The sequence below is a fragment of the Pelmatolapia mariae genome, linkage group LG5, assembly GCF_036321145.2.
Source record: "Pelmatolapia mariae isolate MD_Pm_ZW linkage group LG5, Pm_UMD_F_2, whole genome shotgun sequence".
NCBI classification, from domain to species: domain Eukaryota; kingdom Metazoa; phylum Chordata; class Actinopteri; order Cichliformes; family Cichlidae; genus Pelmatolapia; species Pelmatolapia mariae.
Window position 1 is genome coordinate 28,973,922 of NC_086231.1, and position 17,773 is coordinate 28,991,694.

Sequence of the window (17,773 nt, forward strand, 5' to 3'; positions counted from 1 at the left end):
TCTTTGGCTCCACTTCTGGGCTTCCGTTCAAAAGGTAACTGAAGGACATATCACAACCTGCAGGGGCATTAGGTACAAACCTGACAGGTGTATCAGGTTTGTTCACAGAGTTTTAATGTTTGATGGTACACATTAATTTTCTAACAACTGTGCATTCCTTCTCTATATATGATTGTCTTCCTTTGCACACTAGCAGAGCATTCTCATTTGGGTGGGCAAATTATTTCCCCAACGGACCACATGAAAAACTGGGACTGTTGTAGAGGGCCGCACTTTTAAGGTCATAAAACGTAAAATTAATATTGAGCAGAATTTAGTTCACTTTATTGGTGCCGTCCCAGTTTGTCATGTGGGCTTTTCGGGAAATTAATTGCCCACCCCTGCATTAAACCGTGTCCCCGTTTTGTGTGTAACTATGAAGCAGAGCACAATGATCCTCCTGAGGAATGAGAGCTAATGTCAGTATGGAGTCTCATCGGTCTGTCCACATGGACCAGGAGGGACACCAGACCACAGCTGGAAACTGTGCTCCATGCCCAGAGAGTGGTGAGAGACACAAAACTATAAAAGAAAATGCTGCCTCTGTCTGAACTTTCCAAGGAGCAGGCAAATGCAACTGGAAATCACTGGGTTGTATTTTCTTTCTGGCTCCATCAACATCAACTGATGCTACCCAGTTGATTCCCAGTAATCCTACATTTATTTAAATTTTATTACCCCATTTTATTGTTAAATGTACAGATTATAACTTTAATAGAGGAAATTCTTTCAGAGGAAGCCATCATTGTTGAACTGAAACATGAACAGTATGTTTTCACACCTCAAGACAACTTGGCCTCTTTCTTCACAGACATGGCTTGTAGATCACAAATGCTGAATTAATCATGAGGTCACACTCAGGACAGGTGGCTAAGTGTTTGAATGCCAAAACTGTGCATTAAAGTTTCATGAGCTTGTTCCTTGGTCTTCACTTAAGATACTAAGCCTTTAGCCTCTGGTACTACTACCCCGGTCTTTGTTATGCTGTACCTATCATGTGCCAACAACACTTGTGTTTAGTGTCCTTTATGCATTGGGGTTCTCTCCCCCCCCCCAGCTTTCATGATAGTCTAATAGTTGATATGATAGTTGCATGGGATACTCTTTGTGTTACACAGGGGGAATCAGAGGCTTGTTCGAGATGGAGAATGCTGGGATACAGAAAGACGACCAAGAGGAAGCCAAAAGCAACCTGCAAACAAGTAGATTCACTCTGCATCTCAGAAATCAGCTTAGTGAATCATTTTCCCAAAGTTGGGAAAATCAATGCTACATCAGTTAAAATGAAGATTTACAAAACAAAAAATTAACAAATAGCTTAAATAAGTAAATGGCATGTAGCTCAGTAAAATGCAATGTGCCCAAACAAATACCTTGATATGGTAAAACCTTGGCTAAAATCAAAACAAAGGAAAAGAAGTATATGTTTACATAACTGAGCAATATGAGCAGCACGTTGGTGTGAAGGTCCTGGGGGGATTTCTACATGTAAGGTACATGTTCTCCCTGTGTCTGCATGGGTTCTCCAACTTCCTCAGGCAACCATTAGGTTAGCTGGAGATTCTAAATTGGCTCTTAGTGTTGTAATTTTTTTTAAACATTTATTCATATATATTTTATGTTATATATTTTTTTGCATAGTGTTATTGTTTTTAGGTTGTGATGCATCTATTTAGCCCTCCGGTCGACTCTGCTGCTGTAACAATAGTAATTCCCCACCTCTGGAACTTATAAAGGTTATCTTATATTAGGATTATTGTCCAGCCAATAAATGCAGTCAATATATTCTTTTCAATGACTGGAATGTGATTGTTTATATGGTTGTGCATGCCAGCTACCCATCCTGAGGTCTGCCGCAATTTTGTCAGCCTGCCTGCTCTTGACCTGGATAGACTGAGAGAAGCCAGGGTTCTCGTAGACAAAGCTGTCAAGGTAAGCCTGCACTCCAGAATGTGTTCAAATCCTTCATGTTCCACCATAGGGTGGCTGTGGCTCAGGTAGTAGAGTAGATCAGCTACTGATCTGAAGGTCGGTGGTTCGATCCTTGGCTTCCCCAGTCTGCATGTCTAGTATCCTTGGGCAAGATACTAACCCCAAATTGCCCTCCGATGCGTTCATCGGAGTGTGAATGCGTGTGAATGCAGGTTAGTTTGCACTTGCGTATAGAAGTGCTTGTACGAATGGGTGAATGAGGCATGTTGTATAGAGCGCTTTGAGTACTCCGGGAGAGTAGAAAAGCGCTATATAAGAATCAGTCCATTTACCATTTACCATGTGTTTTCAGGATTGTGAAGCCATTGTTTGTTTGTCTGCTCTCTGTCCTCTCAGGTGCATAAGGTGTTCTCTATCCAGGGCAGGTATCCTGTCATCAGGGAAGGGCTGAGGGCTAGAGGCTGGGTTGAGCGGTGTATGGTCTACTCTAAGCGTCGAGTGCGTCGCCATCAGAGCAGTAGGGACAGAACCGGCTCGAATTATGCTGTGTGTAGTGATAGAGATGATGGTGAGCTAGAAGCGTGGCTGATTCAGAAGACTAATCGTGGGTATCTCTGCACACACCATCATTTTATCAACATTTGGTTGTTCTTTTCAGACAACTCAAATGATGCTGAAAAAGAAAAAGATGCTGACAGACTTCACAATGTCATGGTAAGACCAGCTTTTCATGTTGAGGAAGTATACATTGTTAACCTTGGTTAAACTGATTAAAAGTACAGCCAATCCCAGATTCAGATCTCATCTCTTTCCTCTGCTCATTTCTGTAGTCTCGCCTGGTGTGGAATGAAATGGTTTACTTCTACTGGACAAACCGCAGAAAGGCCATCAACACAAAAAACCTGCATAAGGAACAGATAACTAATCATTTTTCAAAGGCAGGCAACTTGACCACCAAGGTACATTTATTTGCAGTTGTTATTTCAGACAGCCTTAGGATCCACCTCTGTGCCCCCCATCATTACTTCTCTTTTCCGTTACAGACAGGCTTGTGTTTGAATCTGAGGAAACTACACTGGTTTGATTCGGCTGACCCAGACACCTTCTTCCCCCGCTGTTACAGACTAGCAGCACTGGATGAGAGGCATGCCTTCATTGGTTAGATCTCATTTTATGTCTTTTCAAGCTTGACCTCTTGTACTGTACCTCTTTGTAATGTTTTTTTTTTTTTTCAGTTTTTATTTCTGCTTTACTCATCTCTTGTCATGGTGCTGGGTCGGTGACCCACCGTTTTGTGTTTATTAATATTATCATTATTATTAGTATTGATTATATATTCTAGTTGAGAGGTTTTCTTCCCATGCCTCCTTGTGTGTCTGGTTATGTGTCGGTGTGCTCTCTCTATGCTCTGTTTCATGTCCCTGAGTCGGTGTCGGCAGTTCTTTCGATGGTTCCGGTTTTACTTTGAAGGTCTGTGTCTCGTCTTGTTAATTAGGATCAGCTGTGCCACCCTCCGGTTTGCCATTTCGTGTTCCTTTGTGTGTATATTTATAGTGTGGGGTTGCAATTGCTGGTTGCCGGTCTGTCCGTTAGTTGGTGTCCTCTGCGTCTCTCTCTGCTTCTCATCCCATGTTTCTCCCTGCATGTTATCGTTTCAGGTTTGTTTATTAGTTGCCCCAGTTTAGGTTATGTCTTAGTTCTGTCCTTGCCAGTCTCGCTTTTGTTTGCTTTCACCTTCTGTAAATAAAGCTCACTCGCATCTCAGCCAGTGCCTGCATCTTGGGTCCTTTTCTCACAACGCCACACGGCTTGCCCCGCACACCATGACATCTCTGATCTCTGTGCAGATGACTACAGGAGGACTGCGTGCACCAGTCTTCTGAAGTACATTGTGGAGAAGGACCAAGATGTTCAGGGAGAGAGAATAAGTCACACCATACAAGCTGTTAAGGGTATGAGCTTTTCTCACATAAGTGTATATTACTCTGTTCAAAGAAAAAAAGAGAGAGCGATCGGTGTTTTTCGTTCTTTCCTTCAGGTAAGAAGAAACAAAGCAAACAGCAGTCTAGCCCAGTGAATATTTCCCAAATGATCAACAAGGCACTCAAAGTTTGCGAGGACTTTCTGCAGAGTCTGGAGCACAGTGACATAGACACTAACTTGGAAACACAGCAAACACCTGCACAGGAGTGGGCAGAGTTTTTAGACAGTTACTATCTAGTTGTGCAGTGAGTATGCATCACCATGTGCGTGTTAGAGAGCTGTCCAGAGGCTTTAGCAGACCAACATGCTCTTCTCAGTCAAGTACAACTCTGTTGTGTGCTTCCTTGCTCAGTGGTGGAGCAGAGATTGATAGCAGTGATTATTTAGTGATGAACTGCAAGGCTATGCTGCAGAGGATGAAGATAGTCAATCCCCAGCTGGAGGTAGAAGGCATCCATAACATCTGGATCATCAAACCTGGAGCAAAGTCCAGAGGCAGAGGTGAGAGGCCACGCACAATCAGGCCTTTCCCAGATTTTCTGACAAAGTCATGGTTGACCTGTTTTACTTTCTTTCTAGGGATCAAATGTGCTAATCGTCTTGATCAGATCCTCGACCTGGTGGAGGGTGATCCAAAACTTATCAAGGAAAACAAATGGGTGGTACAGAAGTACCTGGAGCGCCCCTTCCTTATCCATGACACCAAGTTTGATGTGCACCAGTGGTTTCTGGTCACCGACTGGAATCCTCTGACCGTGTGGTTCTACAAAAAGTGCTACTTACGCTTTTCCACACAGCCTTACACGCTAGATTCAATGGACAGGTGAGATGAATAATATTACTAAAACATAAGAGGTGAAAATGAGAAAAAGGGGCAGACATGAAACCAGTTTGACATTAAAATAGAAAAACAGGAAGTGAAAGGCTGCAAAGGGGCAACATTATTTTGCATGTCATTTTTGGCGGGAAATTTGATTTTCCATCTGTTCATCATTTGAATAGTTGTTAACTTTCTCCTCTGGGTATAGTCAAATTCTAACATCTGCCTACACAGTCTGTAAGTGCTTCCATTGAGCTGAGGGGGAAGAAATGCGGGAATCCTCGGAATTTGTGTATTAGAAATATATGAAGAAATTATGTGAGTTTTGTCAGGAGGGATTAAGCTGTTGCAAACTCCAAAGAGTTCCAACTAGGTTGCAACTCATGTGGGATTTGGTTAACTATATTTACCGGCCAATTTGTTCGGTCCACTTGTTTGACTTCTCATTAATGCAAATATGTAATCAGTCAATCACATGGCAGCAACTCAGTGTACTTAGACATGTAGACATAGTCAAAATGACCTGCTGATATAGAAGCATGTCCTGAATTTGTGTCTCCTGTAACACTCTTCTATATCCTAGCCTAACAATCTCTACCTCTGTCCAATAACAGTTTTGTCTTTTATTTTTTAAGCTCCGTGCACTTGTGTAATAACTCCATTCAGAAGCGCTTGAGGCCCTTGCTACAGCGGCACAGAAGCATTCCAGTAGGCAATATGTGGTCGGCTGACCAGTTCAAGACATTTCTGTGCACCAAGGACCGGGAAGCTCAGTGGGATACTGTAGTAGTCCCAGGAATGAAGAGAGCTCTCATCTATGCGTTACAGACAGCACAGGATCTGATAGAGTCACGCAAAAACACATTTGAGCTCTATGGTGCTGATTTCATGCTAGGTACAATGGGCATACATGACACACTGTATTTCACATTACACTCTCTGCATTCATTTCATTTAAATAACATTTAAATATTTTTACTGTTATAAGAACAGAATAATTATCAACAACTAACATGTTATAACATGTTCATTTTTCAGATCGTGACTTGCATCCGTGGTTATTAGAAATCAATTCTAGTCCCACCATGGCTCCATCAACCCCTGTGACAGCCCATCTCTGTGCTGCAGTGCAGGAGGACACTTTACGAGTTGTTCTGGATCGGAGAGTTAAGCGCACAGCAAACACAGGAGACTTCCAGCTCATATATAAAAAGGTCAGGAACAGCTTTCCCTTCGTTATGCTTTATGTATATTTAAGTGGAGACAATGATGGAGTACTTCAGATGTCATTTTTCATCTTTAGGCAGCTGTGAAAGTTCCTCAGTATGTCCCTCAACACCTGTGTGTTGAGGGATTCAGAGTTAAATGCCCCTACTCGCTTCCTCCCCTGAAGTCCTCCAGCCGTGCAGTGCCAAAACACCGTTCCCCATCAAAGACAAGAGTCCCTCAGCAGAAAAAGTAGTCTCTTCCTAAGATACCATTAAAGGATGTAGCTCAAAAACACCAACAGTGGGTTTCTGCCACCTCCTCGTCTTCTTTCTCTCACCCTATGATGGTAACTCAACAATGTCTGACAACAGAAGAGATGTGTAACATCTAATAAGATAACAGTGTGGAAACTAGATAAACGATTTCGTTATAGTGGTGATTTTGAATTAATTACAGTTTTATATATGGAAAGCCCAAAATAATCATGAAAAGGTCGGAAAAGAAGTATGAGGGGTTAAAATATACCAACAGCGGTCAGGAGGAAATGGACTGAAAGAACTGGGATTGCTGTGTTCAGATGAAACACCCCATCATTTGTGAAAAAGGGAGATCACTTCACTCGCACTGGAAATCTCTTTCTAACAGAGATCTAACAGAAATGGGGTAAAATGCAAAAAGCCAATGAGGCTTAGTATTATTTAATGTCGCTGACATCGTGACTCGTTAATGAATTCCTCAAACAGAAGATAAACAGAATGGAGAAGCTGTCAGTAACGACAGTGAACAGGTGGCGGCGATCATGCACAGCTCAACGGTACTGTAAGGGAAGTCCACGCGAAGAAGACACATGAGCGCGCCTAGGTTGTACTAGATTGGATCAGCGGGAACTCTATTGTGTTGTGATTGGCTGCTTTCCTTCGGCTAACGAAGTCTAAACCAATAATAGCAGAGGTGCTGGCATCACACTGTAGGAACCAATCACAGCGTCGTCCCTTCGACAGATCCAATCTAGCACCAACCGAACAGCCGAGATTGCTTTCTGTAACCGTACGAAGAAATGGCTGCGTCCGTATGCCGAGTGGGGAGCACTGTGGGTCGAGCTCTTGCCAAAACCCACAGAGTAAGTATCTCTTTAAAGGTTGGACAGAATACTTTGTTAAAAAATGTGGAATATATTGGCGGAATGCCCGATTTATTTTCCGCAACACTAAAAGTATCCTGTTACGTGCTAGCCAGGAAGCTAGCTAGCTGTGCTATCCGCTGTACAGCTATGGAGAGTCTCTAACCGGTTAGCATTAGTTAGCTATCACTCAATGCAAGGTCAATCGGCTTATGAATCAATACATCTTATAACAACTACCTAAAGCGCTTTGTCCACTTCATAAAAGATCTTTCAAGCAGTCTTATTGTCGTTTTAGTTACATTTGGTCATTCACAAGGTAACATTTGCTATTTGTCCTCACTTGCCCTCAAAGACAAGTGAGGCTAGCACCAATAGTGTAGCGACTTTGGAAAGACACATGATGACTGTTGTTGATGCGGCTGAAGAGCTGGATAAGGACTACCACGTCAACTCGAAAATAACATGAAAACGTCGTTATAACACCCAGGTTGGATTATGCTTGTGGCATAAATTCAAGATTTTACCAGATTTTGTAATAACAGTACAGTTCTGTTTACTAGTGACAGCCCCTGACATGTCATTACAGCTGCACCGTCTTAAAAAGACACTGCTCTAGAGGGATTTGGGGTTAGCCTTTCGTTTTTGATCACTTATTCTGCAGGTGATAACGATTGTGCTGATGAACTGATATTTATTACCTATTAGCACATACAAAGTCAGAAAAAACATGCTTTCCTCCCAGGTAATCAGTTGTAAACACAGAACAAAATGGAGCATTTTAATTAAAAGCCACCGCTAGCAGGATAGTCCTTTTGAACTTGCAGATGATTGGGATGGTACACCTGTAGGATAAGTGTTCTTATATTGGGATGTTATGTAGTATAATAAAATATAAAAGTGGTTCTCCAGAGTCCTTTTTTAAAATTTGTTGTTTTAATGTTTTCATCTGTAACTTCTCCAGCCCATCCTGCTGTCCTTGAGGCGTGGACAGGCCTCAGTAAGCTATGCCCAGAGTCTGTTAGGAGCCCCTGAAACCCGTCTTACTACACTGGACAATGGTTTGAGGGTTGCATCTGAGGAGACTGGACATGCTACATGCACTGTAAGAACGCGTCATAAATAATGCTATAAGTTGGAGTTGTTTAAGCACACGCTACACTTTTACTCATGTAAACCTCAGCATATTTATTCAGCACATGCCATCTCTTCTTTGTCACAGGTTGGACTGTGGATCAGTGCAGGCAGTCGCTACGAGAGTGAGAAGAATAATGGAGCAGGCTTTTTCCTGGAGCACATGGCTTTCAAGGTAAACTTCATGACCTTTGCTATCCTACAGGGCTATTTGTTAAAGTAGAATTTATATATCCAACATGACAGAGGTTGCAATTACATCCCCCCTTCAATAAATGTGTTTTGTCTTCTTTGCAGGGAACCAAGAAGCACCCACAAACAGCCCTTGAGCAGCAGGTGGAGTCTATGGGTGCTCACTTGAGCGCCTACACCTCCCGGGAGCACACTGCATACTATATGAAGACCCTGACCAAAGACCTGCCTAAAGGTGAGAGGCAAAAAAATACACAGATTGTTCTCTAGTTTTAATAATACAGTGATGGCCAAGACATCACAGTGAGATAAAATATTGAATGAGAATATAAAAATAAATCAGTCACTTATACTTGGTTCTCTACTATGAAGGGAAGAAATTCCAACTTTCATTGTTTCTTAGCAAAAAGTATGTGCATTTCTCCTCTTAGTTGTGAACAACATCTGTGTTTTCCAGCTGTTGAGCTGCTGTCAGAAGTCGTGCAGAGCTGCTCCCTTAACGAGGCTGAAATCGAGCAGCAGCGGAGCGTGGTCCTGCGTGAGTTGGAGGAAGTTGAGAGCAACCTGCAGGAAGTTTGCCTGGACCTGCTGCATGCCACAGCCTTCCAGGGGACTGCTCTGGGACACAGTGTGCTGGGCCCCTCCACCAGTGCCAGGTGGGAGAAGCTGCCTGCTCATCAATGTCTCTAGATTATTATTATTATGTCTTAGAACAGCTGTCAAGGGAAAGACCACTAGGGCTATTCGGGTTGGCCCAGTATAGCTTGACTCAGTTTTTAGGGTTTTCCATTTAGGTGGTACTACCTGATACCAGGTACTATTTTTACTACCTACTTGGCTGATGTTCCAAGTGATCTTAGGCGAGCTGAAAATATGACATCATCAGACTGTTTGCCACTGACTTGCTAGTCAGTGGTGTCACTCGATGATTCCGAAACCTTCACGAAAATCAAAATTGCCATTTTTGAAACCCAGCAATGAGGGAAATATGCTCAATAATATACTGCATATAAATTTATACTGGTATTATTGCAGACAATATGATATGGCACAGCTCTAATGATAGTTGTTATAATTTATGAACTAACACAGCAAAATATATCACACAATTTACACCTTTATGTAAGAAAATGACTAATCTTTTATACATTGCTCACAGGAATCTGACCCGCCAGGATTTAGTGGATTACATCAACAGCCACTATAAAGCTCCTCGCATGGTGCTCGCTGCTGCTGGAGGTAGGTGTTCTTCCTCTTACGCTGTTAGGACGCATTACGGTGCATTGTGGTGTTCTACATTTCCTTGAAAGCCTTGATGCTTATCTGGTGTGTTTCCTCTACAGGTGTGAGCCACGACGAGCTGGTTGGTTTGGCCAAGTCTCACTTCAGTGGAGTGTCTTTTGAGTACGAGGGAGATGCTGTCCCTGTGTTGTCACCCTGCCGGTTTACTGGCAGTGAGGTGAGATGTGTTAATTAAAAAAACAAATAAAAACTGCATGTTCATTTTTTTTCTTCAGTATTTGTGTTTATAAAGATTTCAAAAACCTGGTTCTTGTGTAGAATGAGACATGGTAGGGACATTCACAATTATGGTAAATGGTCTTCTTCCTCTCCTCAGGTCCGTATGCGTGACGATGCTTTGCCCTTGGCACACGTTGCCATTGCCGTGGAGGGTGCTAGTGCTGCTAGTCCAGACATCGTGCCTCTTATGGTGGCCAACGCCATCATCGGCAGCTATGACCTTACCTACGGTGGTGGAAAGGTTGGAAATGTTATTTATTTTTTAAAATGTACACAGTGTAGAAAAGACGGCAACGATGAAAGTGTAACTGTAGTATTGAAATGTCCACAAAAATGACATCATCATGTTGGTTCTTTATCTTTTAAGCTTTATTTGTTCTCAGGTAAAAAAGTGTTGCTGCCACAGTGTATAATATATCAGAGATATATTTGAGATTTAAACTCAGAAAGGAGGATCTTGCTGAGATGAACAAGTCTTTGTTATGTCTGACAAGAAAGTGATTAAAATGTAAACAAAAAAAGTACTTTTTTTTTAGTAATACTGTAATTATATTGTGAGTGTCAGCTATTGAATACACGAATCAGTTCAACTGGAAAAACTTGATTCTTGGTTTCTTCTTTAGTTATGAAGAAATATAATAACATATTCCTTTTCTTCTCTTTTTCAGCACCTGAGCAGCCGCCTGGCTCGCCTGGCGGTGGAGGATGACCTCTGTCACAGCTTCCAGGCCTTCCACTCCTCCTACAGCGACACTGGCCTGCTGGGCATTTACTTTGTGGCCGATAAGAACAACATCGACGACATGATGCACTGGTCCCAGAATGCCTGGTCAGTAATGGTTCACGGACAGAGAGATGCGCAGAGGACATTAGAGACTGTAATTTGTTGCTAAAGGTTTAATTTTTTTCATATTTTGCTCCCTGCAGGATGAATCTGTGCACCACAGTGACAGAGAGTGATGTCGCCAGAGGCAGGAATGCTCTGAAGGCTAGCCTGGTTGGACAGCTCAATGGTACGTAATATCTGTAATGGATTATACACGTGCATATAGTTTTTGCACACTGTTGAAAACCTGGAATTTTTAGATCTTTTTCATAAGCTCCTTTCAAAAAAAGTAAAGTCCTAAACGTTTTTGAGCTGAACATGTTCACTATTAAGCAGCAGAATGAATTTGAGAGCAATGACACTACCTGAGGATACTGTGTACATTGCATCCCTGAAAGTCTCACACAGTACAGTATGTTTTAATCACAGAAAAAAAGAATGAAAACGTTCTCTTTTTATGAACTCGGACACACCACTCTCATGAATTATAAGTTGACACTCCTGTTTACCTTCTAGGAACAACACCAATCTGTGACGACATTGGCAGACACATTTTGAACTACGGCCGGCGTATTCCTATAGCAGAGTGGGATGCTCGGATTGATGTAAGTTTGCTCTAAAGGACAAAAAGATCACAATGTTCTGTGTCTTCACAGCATCATACAGTACCTTCTCAGATTTGGCTTAGTCCTGTAGTCTCTCCCGAATGAGAGTTTTAACTCTAAATCGTTCCTTTCAGGCTGTGACCCCCAAGACGGTGCGTGACATCTGCTCCAAATATATTTACGATAAGTGTCCTGCTGTGGCTGCTGTCGGTGAGTTCTGCTGTACTTTTAGTCTCTTCGCAGCAAGGATGCAGCTCATGCTGCAACTATTTTCTCTAACCTGTCCCTCCTTCTCTCCACCAGGCCCCATTGAGCAGTTACCGGACTACAACAGAATGCGCAGTGGCATGTACTGGCTGAGGTTCTAAGATGATTAGTTATGATATGTCTCCATTTTTGCTTCTCTTCTTCCTCACCCTTACTTCACCTTCCTCCCCTTATCTCTGCGAGAGTAAACAGTGGATTGTCCATATGTTGGTGTGTCAGCAAAGGCAGCCATCCAACCTCTGCTTCCCGTTTTTGTCCAACCAGCTCATTAACAGTAGCCATCAGGGGGCAGCCAATCTGCATATTTTGTCTTTAAATTGCATTCTGGTTACATATTGATTGTACTGCACAGGTACTGCTCACCTTATACTGATTTATAAAGGGAACAGAGGGCTGACTTGAATATTGAATAATTATCAGTGTGACATAATATGGTCAGTACTGAATATCACCAAATGGAGCAAGAGTATATTTATAATTTCTGTAACATTTGTTTCTGTCCACTATTGTACATAACAGAAGCTCTCATTCCAACAAAAATAAAAAAAACTGTAAAATATTTGTCTTGTGTCCCTTTGTTAGTCATACAAAAGGATTTCTTAATGATTAAATTATTTAAATACAGAAATGTTGAATATGAATGTAAACAGTACACGTGTGCAAAAGCCACATCTTTAAACACAATATAAGCAAAGAGCTAACCTGATCTTACTGTGACTCACATTCACACCTCACAATGTTTTTAAAACATAGGTTTGTAATATCAGACCACTAAGGAAAAAGTAATTTTTAAACACAGCAAGGGCTTTTCAACATAGCATTTCTAAACATAGTAATTCCCTTTAGAAAGCATCAATTGTGTTTCTACATAAGATTTTTTTTCAGCAGAAGGAAAAACTTTTTAATTGAGCCAAAGCACAAACCACTGCTGTGCAATGATGCACATTAACTTTGCAATGCTTGAAACTTGTAAAATCTGGTTAAAGCTGAGGGTTATCTTCAAATTTACAGACAGTATAAAAACTTCAGCAAGGGCTTGAGCTGTCTCATTTAAATTAAAAGAAAAAATTCAAAGAGTGCGCCACAGAACAAGACTAGGACTGCACAGGAATGGATTGTGAGGTTAGCAAGAGAAAACTGTGCAGAAGAGATACCTTGAAGTCCGACTGAAGCATACTAAGGACAAGAACATGAGATGAAGCTACAGCTTTTTGACCATAAAGATGCTGCTCATGTTTGGAGAAAAAAGGAGCGGCTACAACCCAAAGAACACCGTCCCCACAGTGAAACGCAGGAGTGAGAGTATTATGCTGTGGATCTGGAGAAAGAAGGATATATGAAGATTTTGAAGAAAACCTCAAGCTGTAAGCAACAAAACTGAGTCTGGTCAGTGCTTTGTTTTCCAACACTATAACGACCCAAAACATGCTTCTGAAGAAGACCAAAGTGAAAGTTATTGACTGGCCTCATTTGAATCCCAGTGAAAATCTGTGGGGTGAACAGAAGAGCAAAGTCCACGCTAGAAGACCATCTAATCTAGAGGAGCTTGACAGATTGGCTAAAGAAGAATGAGCTGAGATTATTCAGGAGGCATGTTTGAGACATGTTGAAATTCACAACAAATGTCTGCAAGCTTTAATCCATCAAAAAGGATTCACAATTATCAGTTAGCATTGGGTGGCCTAATCATTTTGACCCTGGCAGATTTTGTAAAGTAAAATAATGTAAGCATCCAAAATAAAACTAGGATGTTTGGAAGAGCTGTGTGGGGGCTAATAATTCTGTCTGGAGGTTCTTGGACGTTTAAAGCACTGATGATTGGGTTACTAGACTACCTTCACTTTTAAATCTAAAGTTTCTGCTGGAACTTAAATTGTCACTGTTTTTGAAGTGTTGTAAACATAGCAATTTTTACTTTTCTGAAAAATTTTTTTATACATTAATGAGCACATTATCATTCATGTTGTCTTCGTAAACCAGATGTGCCATTTGTATTATCTGTGCTCAGACTTCAGATGATATGTTGGGTTAATCTGTGATCTATGGCTTGACGTTTAAATTGTGGCTGTGGCCAAAGCGCAGTTTGCCTACTTCAGTTTTGCCACAGTGAATAAGGATTTGCAATTGTCTTCTAATAGCCTGACCTTACTGCTGCCAATTGCTGCGTTTTATTAACAACGTCTTTAGAACTTTTCATGAATATTAAGCGGGGCGAACAGTCAGAAAATAAAGTGCTCTCTGATACGCATCAGGCTCATTATAAACAGCCTACGTCATTAGTCAGTTGAATGGGCAAGTAGGACCTGCTATGACGTATGTTTTATCTCGAATCACACAGATGACATCGTCTGAGGTTCATGTGCTGCTCTGTGTCATGTTGAATAATGCTGCTGGTACAACTCAGTACATCTGTTTGTTGCTGTGTGACATTACTGTGACCTGTGGGTAACTGAAACGGCTCGTAAGCCTGAGGCCCTCAAGGACCCAGCAATCGTAATCTGGCTGCACTCGTAATATATCATTAGTCGGATGAGAGTAAGTTCTTTGATGGGCCCGAATGGAGGTGACTCAGTAAACGAGATAGGCTTCGTCTTGTTGAGTTGCCCTCCTGGCCCTGTAAGACTTTTCCTCCTTGTTCTTCTCCACGGGGCTTTATCTGCAGTCACTTCTCCTTCTAACCTCTTTATACTCACCTCTTCTCCTCTGTGCTCTGTAGAAAGGAAGAAAGATGTGCTCTCACAGCATGTTCCTCTAACAGTCAATGCTTTTTTTTTCTCTGTGGTACGTCAAGGAGGGGCTGTCATGCACAGGGTCAGATCGAAAAGACTGACATTAGTCAAAGAAAGTTTAAAAACTGGCAGCCAGTGAAAAACTTTTATTCTGTGTTGTTAATTTGTATTAACAAACACAAAAAAAATTAATTCACCTCACTCACCTCATGTGATGACGTCTTATTTAGTTGCTGTGATTTCCAGCTAATGCATGTTACAGAACAGACTCACTCACACTGTTGTCAGTTAATCTAAACCAGCTCCCAACCACCTTAATGTTTCAAACTCCTTAAATACATTCAGTTAAATTAGACCAAAATGGGCATGTCTCCCACAGTGTTCTTATCACTGTCATGTTTGCATGTTCGCTCAGTCTGCACGGATGATTTCCAAAACACAAACTAACAAGCATGATGAAAAGATGAACAATTTATGGGACATTTCAACACCCAACAATTACTGTTTTCTCGCAGCGTCTCCATGCTTAACTTCTGAATGGACGCGGAGGTGGGCTGTGCTTTGACTCCAAATTGGGGCAACTTTTCAAGTCACTCCAAGCAAGCTATTGTGATTACTATTGTGTTATTTTTAGAAAGAATAAGATAGCACTGAGTGCAAAGGAAATGAGATGAAATGAGGGGAGGGCGATGGGGTGTAGAGATGTAAACGATAAACAGAGAGGGGAAGGGGCAGTGTCACGGCGAGGATTAAAGTGGTTGAAGACGAAGCAAAGGACGAGCGGCTCGTCGTCAAGTCCAGTTCAACATCCAACTGTGTTTGGTGCACATTGCTCCTCCGGTGAAGAAGCAGAAGCTGTGAGACAGAAAATACAAGATTACAGGACATCTGAGCATAAAAAGAGCTGCTGTCTTTAACACAGAGGAGGGAGAAGTGCCTTTTTGTCAAGTTACCAACTTTTGATATTGGTGACTGAGTAAGTATTGATTTTGGCTGGCTCTTGACGAGGTTTGCAAAGATTTATCTATGCATGAATCAGAGAATACTGCAGACTGTAACAGGAGGATCAAAGGGATGGATGATTGAAAGGTTAAGAAACTAAATATTCAGATGATCTAAAATGATTTGCAAAGAACTGTATTAAAGAATTTAGTGTTTCATCATCTTTTTATTGCTGAAGAAATAAAAAGCTATTTTTATTTTTGTACATCAGTTGGATATGTTGTTGTTTTTCCATGCGATCACTCACTGAAGTCTTGCACTGTCACAGTTGTGTAATATGGAGCTGATTCTCTGCTTGCAGACAGTCCTGACCATGAGAAGTGTGCGTGCGTGCTTCTGTCTGGCTCTGCTGCTTCCTTTGTGCGTTCAGAGCCAGAGGAGCAGTCTGGCTCTTGCCAAACTCGATGAAGACACAGAGAGGGACATGCTGGCTGTCGACATCTTAAACCGCAACGGTGCGTTGAGCTCACTGCTCCGATCACAGCATCATCTCATGCTCAGGCGAGCCCCGCGCCCTGCCTCCCAGGTGCCAAAGAGAGCCCAGCAGGGGTCCCGTTTTGCTCTGTCCCTTGATGTTCCCACCAGCATCCTCAGTGTACTCATAGACCTGGCCAAGAATCAGGACATGAGGACCAAGGCAGCAGCTAATGCAGAGCTGATGGCACGAATAGGCAAGAGGAAATGAAAGCCCCCCGGAGAAGTTTGAAGGCTTGATGGAGGAAATCTCACTTCACAACAGAGCTAACACATTGCGGCACTGACACCTGGTTAGAAACAATGTTAGTTCATGTGAAAGTAGTCATTGCGGTCAGTATCTGTCCTTTAGAGCTTAGATCTGCTTTACTTTTATACTTATATTTAATCCATTTACATTACATTCCACACACAAACCACACCATGGACTGATTAATCACTACAGTGATGTGAAAAAAACAACAACAATCACAACAAGGACACTGCAAACAATGTAAGATGATGCTGGTGTTTAGTCTCAGATACTCTCCACTGGCTCCCAAACTGTGACTCGGAGAAGTGTTTTATTGTATTTGCATGCAATCCGTAGAAAACATACAATTAAATCCAATATCATAATCCATTTTTTCTCAAGTCTAATTCATTTCTGCACTGATATCAGGCACGCTTGCCATAATTACAAGCATCAGCAGCCCATAAAGCACAAATGAATGGGTCTCAGCCAAATGAGCCTGCGTCACCCACAGCAGGCGCTGATGGGTGATAACAGGACAAAGACACGCGCAGGATATTGACCTCTGAAAAGAAGAAGAGACCCTTTCTAAAAACCTTTGTTCACTACTGATACATTTGGCAAACAAGTCACAGCTATTCTTAGTCTGAAGCCCTATCTGCTCTGGATTAGACTAACATCTATGGCATAATTAATCTGTGCTCTTACTCCAAGCAAGAAATGTGAAGCAACAGAGTGAAATAAACTGCTCATCTGATTTACACTGTGAGGCTTTTTTCTTCTTCTCTGTTTTATGCTGATCATGACTTTGGCTTGATTTATATATCATCTTCACACTTTTGGACCTCAAAAATTGTGCTGATATAACAGAAACTAAATGAAACAAATCACTTCAATTACTGTGATTATAATACAATAAATATAAGTAAAGAAGCCACTAATACCCTGCTGAGCAGCAGACAAACTATCTGGAATTAAAATAAATGCTCTGACAGTTATTTACACAATAGTATTGTGTAAATAAAGATTGTTGCCTTAGCTGGCATTCATTAGTTTGGGGTTGTTTACACTGCCATGAGAATATTATAACAGTATTATCTCTGTTTTATTCAAACCTTTAGCCTAAAAGCATCTCTTGTAGCAGTTACCACGGGCGGTAAACCACAAATAAAACAAGTGTTTCTGCTTTTAAACAGTAATTTTACTCTGTGTTTAAGCTGGAGCTTTGTTTCCCATGGCACAGCTCTATAGTCTGACGTATCTGTCTGGTGAAGCATACTTAAAATATGAAATTATTATGAAGTTCAAATAAATAAAACTCACATCATCATCATCACAAGGCAGTTATCACCATAAACCACAACTGGAGTGTACTCTGATTTATGTAATGAGTGCTCTCATCTGTGACACCGCAGTCTTTATTTGTCCCTTTCAGTTTGGCTTCCAAGTTGTTGCACGCATTGGCCGAGACAGCTGCTAAGAGTACAGGAAATACACTTGGACTGAACATTTCAGTCAGTAAGTAACCATTTTCCCTCCTAACAAAACCTACAGCGTTTGCCTGTCTGAGCATTATTTGAGTATTCCAAATTTTCACTATTCCACTGATGATGAGATGAGAAATGCTTTGTTTATCCCATATCTTTTGAATTGGACACTTTTATAGTTGTGATGGAGAGGAGGCTTGT

At 41.5% G+C, this 17,773-nt stretch overlaps 3 protein-coding genes across 3 annotated transcripts; all 3 read left to right on the top strand.

Annotated features, from left to right (window-relative positions):
* The first annotated feature begins 464 nt into the window (after nucleotides 1-464).
* LOC134628247 (tubulin monoglycylase TTLL3-like) lies at nucleotides 465-6,236 on the top strand. The gene is made up of 14 exons (XM_063475014.1): nucleotides 465-546; nucleotides 1,158-1,241; nucleotides 1,874-1,971; nucleotides 2,368-2,539; nucleotides 2,630-2,685; nucleotides 2,802-2,930; nucleotides 3,015-3,129; nucleotides 3,819-3,923; nucleotides 4,010-4,199; nucleotides 4,307-4,455; nucleotides 4,534-4,777; nucleotides 5,410-5,669; nucleotides 5,813-5,988; nucleotides 6,078-6,236. Exons 1-14 carry the CDS (start codon nucleotides 465-467, stop codon nucleotides 6,234-6,236), a joined length of 2,019 nt encoding a protein of 672 aa, XP_063331084.1.
* Nucleotides 6,237-6,994: 758 nt separating this feature from the next.
* Nucleotides 6,995-12,207, top strand: LOC134627223 (cytochrome b-c1 complex subunit 1, mitochondrial). The gene is made up of 13 exons (XM_063473173.1): nucleotides 6,995-7,103; nucleotides 8,068-8,208; nucleotides 8,326-8,412; nucleotides 8,535-8,664; nucleotides 8,887-9,085; nucleotides 9,589-9,668; nucleotides 9,773-9,888; nucleotides 10,048-10,191; nucleotides 10,619-10,779; nucleotides 10,878-10,963; nucleotides 11,293-11,381; nucleotides 11,516-11,591; nucleotides 11,685-12,207. The coding sequence occupies exons 1-13, from the start codon at nucleotides 7,041-7,043 to the stop codon at nucleotides 11,747-11,749; spliced, it is 1,437 nt and encodes a 478-aa protein (XP_063329243.1). The 5' UTR covers nucleotides 6,995-7,040; the 3' UTR covers nucleotides 11,750-12,207.
* Nucleotides 12,208-15,126: 2,919 nt separating this feature from the next.
* On the top strand, nucleotides 15,127-16,825 carry LOC134627224 (urocortin-3-like). Its single transcript, XM_063473174.1, has 2 exons — nucleotides 15,127-15,353; nucleotides 15,681-16,825. Exon 2 carries the CDS (start codon nucleotides 15,693-15,695, stop codon nucleotides 16,062-16,064), a length of 372 nt encoding a protein of 123 aa, XP_063329244.1. The 5' UTR covers nucleotides 15,127-15,353; nucleotides 15,681-15,692; the 3' UTR covers nucleotides 16,065-16,825.
* Nucleotides 16,826-17,773: the final 948 nt, after the last annotated feature.

What these genes read in the sequence shown, in the direction of transcription:
- LOC134628247 (XM_063475014.1), top strand. Translation starts at nt 465, where the DNA reads ATGGAGTCTCATCGGTCTGTCCACATGGACCAGGAGGGACACCAGACC. An exon ending in TGCTCCATGCCCAGAGAGTG is followed by an intron (nt 547 to 1,157) that starts GTGAGAGACACA and finishes TGTGTTACACAG; the next exon opens with GGGGAATCAGAGGCTTGTTC. An exon ending in TCGTAGACAAAGCTGTCAAG is followed by an intron (nt 1,972 to 2,367) that starts GTAAGCCTGCAC and finishes CTGTCCTCTCAG; the next exon opens with GTGCATAAGGTGTTCTCTAT.
- LOC134627223 (XM_063473173.1), top strand. Translation starts at nt 7,041, where the DNA reads ATGGCTGCGTCCGTATGCCGAGTGGGGAGCACTGTGGGTCGAGCTCTT. An exon ending in GACCAAAGACCTGCCTAAAG is followed by an intron (nt 8,665 to 8,886) that starts GTGAGAGGCAAA and finishes TGTGTTTTCCAG; the next exon opens with CTGTTGAGCTGCTGTCAGAA. An exon ending in AGTGGGATGCTCGGATTGAT is followed by an intron (nt 11,382 to 11,515) that starts GTAAGTTTGCTC and finishes CGTTCCTTTCAG; the next exon opens with GCTGTGACCCCCAAGACGGT.
- LOC134627224 (XM_063473174.1), top strand. Translation starts at nt 15,693, where the DNA reads ATGAGAAGTGTGCGTGCGTGCTTCTGTCTGGCTCTGCTGCTTCCTTTG.